Source organism: Citrus sinensis, chromosome 6 (assembly GCF_022201045.2).
Source record: "Citrus sinensis cultivar Valencia sweet orange chromosome 6, DVS_A1.0, whole genome shotgun sequence".
Lineage (NCBI taxonomy): Eukaryota > Viridiplantae > Streptophyta > Magnoliopsida > Sapindales > Rutaceae > Citrus > Citrus sinensis.
The window spans coordinates 10,817,748-10,822,368 of record NC_068561.1 but is presented as its reverse complement, the minus strand read 5'-3'; the positions used below and the strand labels follow the sequence as shown (position 1 = coordinate 10,822,368).

At 37.7% G+C, this 4,621-nt stretch overlaps 1 protein-coding gene across 5 annotated transcripts; it reads left to right on the top strand.

The window, feature by feature from the left end:
* The first annotated feature begins 1,612 nt into the window (after positions 1–1,612).
* On the top strand, positions 1,613–3,924 carry LOC102628640 (F-box protein CPR1-like). Of its 5 annotated transcripts, none has more exons than XM_052443044.1 (3): positions 1,613–2,982; positions 3,291–3,371; positions 3,628–3,924. In XM_052443044.1, the coding sequence occupies exons 1-2, from the start codon at positions 1,805–1,807 to the stop codon at positions 3,328–3,330; spliced, it is 1,218 nt and encodes a 405-aa protein (XP_052299004.1). In that variant the 5' UTR covers positions 1,613–1,804; the 3' UTR covers positions 3,331–3,371; positions 3,628–3,924. The 5 variants fall into 5 exon arrangements, with proteins under 5 accessions (XP_052299004.1, XP_052299003.1, XP_024955372.1 ...); XM_052443043.1 differs by having other exon boundaries at positions 1,616–2,982; positions 3,291–3,379; positions 3,599–3,924; XM_025099604.2 differs by having other exon boundaries at positions 1,617–2,982; positions 3,291–3,379.
* The last annotated feature ends 697 nt before the right edge of the window (positions 3,925–4,621 follow it).

The following is a 4,621-nucleotide window of genomic DNA, read 5'->3' as shown; positions in this document are numbered from 1 at the left end:
CCATTTCTTTCTTTTAACTCTTGTATTTTGGCCAGAGGTGTGATTCTTTTAAGTACTTGTTCACAACCCATCTTTTGCTCTGAAATTTCAAGGCCCAACAAGCTCATTGTCTCATTTCCACCATTCGTTCCATTTTCCCGCCTCTTTTCTATATTTTTTTCCAGCTATAGTTTTCTTTTCTCTAGGCACCACCCCTATATCTGTTGCAACTACTTTTTGAATTTGAGCTATAGCCTGTACCATATTGCCGTCCTTAATTAATGAGCCCTCACCTAATCTTTCCACATGGCTGATCCTTATTGGCTCTATACTCCCATCTGTATCGGGTTGGTTTAACCCGAGTGTAATCTTTTTTCTCAGGTTAAGCTGACCCGTTTCTTCACAAGGTTGTTCTTGACTCACATTGTTTTCCAATGCTGCATTAAATGCTCTTCATTGTTCCTTAGCTCAATTTTTCCTTGACCGTTCTGCTTTAGTTTCTGCTTTCATCCATGCTCCAAAGGCTAGTTCATCATTTGGCTACCCTTTATAGTCAAGGCATCTGTGTATTAGTGCCCAATCCTTCCACAACAAAAATAGAACTCTGGTAATCTTTCGTAGGCTACCCTCATTGACAGTTGCTCTCCATCTTCCAACTTTAATACCAGACGTTTGGTTAATGGTTGTATGACGTCCACCAGAACTCTAATGCGTGCAAAAGAATCAATACACTCCCCTGTTTCATCTATTTCCACTTCTTCCACCTTACTATTTTTTCCTCTTATCTCATGTACAATCTCCTTATCCATGCACATAATGGGCATGTTGTGAATTTGCACCTAAAAGGGAGTGTGAGTGAAAGCTTGTTTTTTTATATCCCCAACACCAATTAGTTCTGCTAGTATCATTAGCGATCTATCAAAATGCCACGACCTTTCGTAAAGAATTCTTTTTTTTTTTCACTTGCTAAAGCAAACTTGAAGACAAAGATGTTGTCCCTTAAACTGTCCACTTTCAGCTCCTTCGTAGATCTCCAAGCTTGCTGCATGGCTGCCCTTAGCCCTTTGCGGGGCACACTCCGAGCATGAAGAATTTTCCCAACCAGATAGTGTGCTACTAATTTTTCTCCTTTTGTTTTCATTCTTCCTATGAAGCTAATCATATTCTCCTCTTCTGAATTCAAGGTTATAGCTTCACACCTACGTATGAGTTCATCATCATCCATCTCTTCCCTTTTAAACCTAAGGATTGCTATTTAATACTGTTACCTTCCCCATCAACTAACTTTACTTCATATGTTTTCCTAAACTTCAATAACCCCTAAGCAAAATCTCTGTTATTATTTTTAAGAGATTTCCCCAACCACACCCAACTTGCGAGTGCCAATCTGGATCCACCAGAGATCCTCATAAACTTTCTATCTAGGTTCCTTTCAAAGACAAAGGGCTTAAAGGAAAACTCTGGCAATTTCTAACATAATCTAATCGCATAAACTCTTATTTTAAAAACTATAAATAGATTAAATATAAAAAATTAAGGAATGTTTTGTCATTTCTTTTTCAATACTTGAATTTACCGACGAATTGATTTAATTGAGATTACATTTCACATTTTTTTAATAATTTTTTTTTTAATTTTTAACCATGTTCTAATACAAAATCTTAAAAATTTAAAAAGTAAGCAAGAGGTCTGCTCAGCACAATCCCACCACACTTGAAAGTTGACACCACTGCCACTAATTTAGTCACCAGCCAAGCAAGAAACTTCACCCCTAAAAAAAAAAAAAAAAAAAAAAAAAAACTGGAGCAAATGCATGAAGTGAAAAATGTCTAAGAAAATTCCACTGGATATAATCACAGGTATTTTCTGCAGACAACCAGTGAAGAGTCTCCTGCGTTTCAGATGCGTTTCAAAAACATGCTGCTCCTTGATCGACAGTCAAGATTTCATCAAGCTGCATCTCAACCATTCCATCACGACCAGGTCCAATCGCAGGCTCATTCTCAAAGGTGCACATGATCTCTACGCTTTAGACTTCGATACGCTTACGCTTGGTACTGGGGTTCAACCCCACCACCACCCTTTGAATATCGGCAGTGGGACTGAAGTTCTTGGCTCGTGTAACGGTTTGATCGCTTTGTGTAATTCTGTACAGGAACTTGCTCTGTTTAACCCATCAACTAGAAAGTTGAAAACACTCCCACTCCCACCCTGTCTTGTTGGGTTTCCGAGTGCTTTTACTTTTTATGGGTTTGGGCAAGACAAAATTAATGATGATTATAAACTAGTTAGAGTGTTACATTTCAAGGGAAACGATGGTGATGATGTTGAAGTCGAAGTCTATAGTCTAAAGACCAACTCTTGGAGAAGAATTAGTAACTTGCCTAGATTTCTTCGTGATTTCTACGATTACCTTTATCATTCTTTGTTTAGGAAAGGTTATGGTGTGCTTGCTGGTGGTGCTCTACATTGGGTATCTCCTAAGAGCTCCACACGGTCTGTCATTGTGGCTTTTGATCTGGTGGCTGAGGAGTTTTATCAGTTGCCACTGCCTGACTCTGTTAACGTTAGCTATGCGAATGTTCATGTGGATGTGGGTAGTTTGGAGGGATGTCTATGTGTTTTCCGTTTCTACAACCTAGTTTATGTTGACATGTGGATGATGAAGGAACATGCGGTTAAAGAATCTTGGACTAAGTTGTTTTCAGTTCAGGAGCCAACACCAACAAGAAGCTTTTTATTTCTGAGACCTTTAGGTTATTCAAGGAATGGTGTCAAGCTCCTCTTGGAAGTGAGAAGGGAGAAACTTGTATGGTTCGATTTAGAGACGAATAGTCTCAGGACTGTAAAGATTGACACTCATGGTCTGGATTTTGTTGATACAGAGATCTGTATGGCAAGCCTTGTTCCTCTAAGTGATAAAGGTGGTGGTTGTGGTGGTGGAATCAATGGCATGAAGCGGCGAAACCTAGAGGAAAAGGAGAAGAGACATAAGAAGAAAAGGTAGAACAGCTATATCTGTATATGTGTTTAAACTGTTTTCTCGTAATTGTTATTTTTGTCGTAAACAAATTTTTATTCTATAATGGATTCTTAATAGCGTATGCTAGGAGTTGGAATTTCTAGTTTCGTTCCATCTCTTAGATTTGGCTAAACATTTACAATGCTTTGCAAATTCCATGAGGGAAGCAAAGTTAAGATTATCTCTGTTGTGTTACAATTTCAATGTTAAGAACTAGTATAATGCAGTAGTAATCTCTGTATTTTGATTTTTGAGGTGCTCATGTATGGATCATTATTGTTTTGCACAGGGATGATTTCTTATGTACTGGGTTTAAGTTGGTTTTGTAATCACATGTAGAGAACGCAGAATTGGAACAAAGTGAAAGGAGGTAAGGAGGTAAGCAAATTACTTTTCTCATATTATAAGTTACTGGAGTTGATTTCTTTATTTTCCAGTTTGTTTAATTGGTTAATTGCTTAATTTTGGCTATTGGTTAAGCAGTTTTATAAGTATTAATAATACCAGCATAATTTACATATCCAGTGATCAGTGTGCAATGTTAGAAGGACTAGTGACTTCCCTAACCCTCTTTGACTTTGTAATTGATCTAGCTAGTTATTGATTTGCTGATTTTGATGCCGTAGAGCTCCAAAGGAAGCAGTGAAGGGTTCTGATAGTAGTTGTTTATTTTGAAGAACTATGTATAGAAAGTTTCAGCCGCAAGGTGCACAGTGTGTTGACATATATCCTTTTGTAAAATCTTGATATCTACCTTGAACGTTTTGTTCTCTTTTTGTAACTCGTATGTTCTTATGTCAAACTATTCCAACTTGACTTAAATTTGAATTGAGTTGTACTAGCGACAAGGGTATCACCTCATGACCATAGGTAAATCTTGTTGTCTTACGGTTTTTGAATTAGAAAATGAAAAATAGCTGCAAATGGATCTTGAAAAGGTTGAAGTAGAAATTGGATTCTGTTAAAAGCAGGTTTCATTGTTTTTCAGTAAGCTTTTTGGAAAGCTCAATTCCAAGTAGGGTTGGCAGAATTCCCCGCTTCCGATCTCGGCCTGTTCGAAATGGGATTTGGCACAAAATTTTATCCCGATTTACTATTTGGGTCGAGATTCATGGTGTTTGAAAATTTTAATTGGGATGAAAATTTGGGTTTTTAGAAATATATGATAAGTCAGTATAATGAATTGCATATATCGAACATGTAGGTCATATGTGTATGATAAGTTGTCTTTAATAAATAATATATATGACATGGCGGATACAGGCATATGACATGTCGTGTTTTGCTAAGTCAACAGTGTATGAAAAAAACCGCATGTCATCTTGGACTATTTGGGATCTGATCGGGATTTGGGATCCCAGTCAAGACAAGATCGGAGCAAAGTTTTGTTTCGATTTATTATTTGGGCAGGTTCAGGATCGACAAATCTTGGCCTGTCCCGTCTCGTTGCCAACCCTAGCCAACCCTAACTCCAGCATAGATAAAATATCCTTAACAAGATTTGGTTTTGATTTCATCCAGAAGCTAGGCATATGTGTATGCTTTTCTCATCCGTCGGACCTCCTCCATTTACATAGTCGGATCTCCTCCATTTATATTCATTGCTCATTGGTCTTGCAT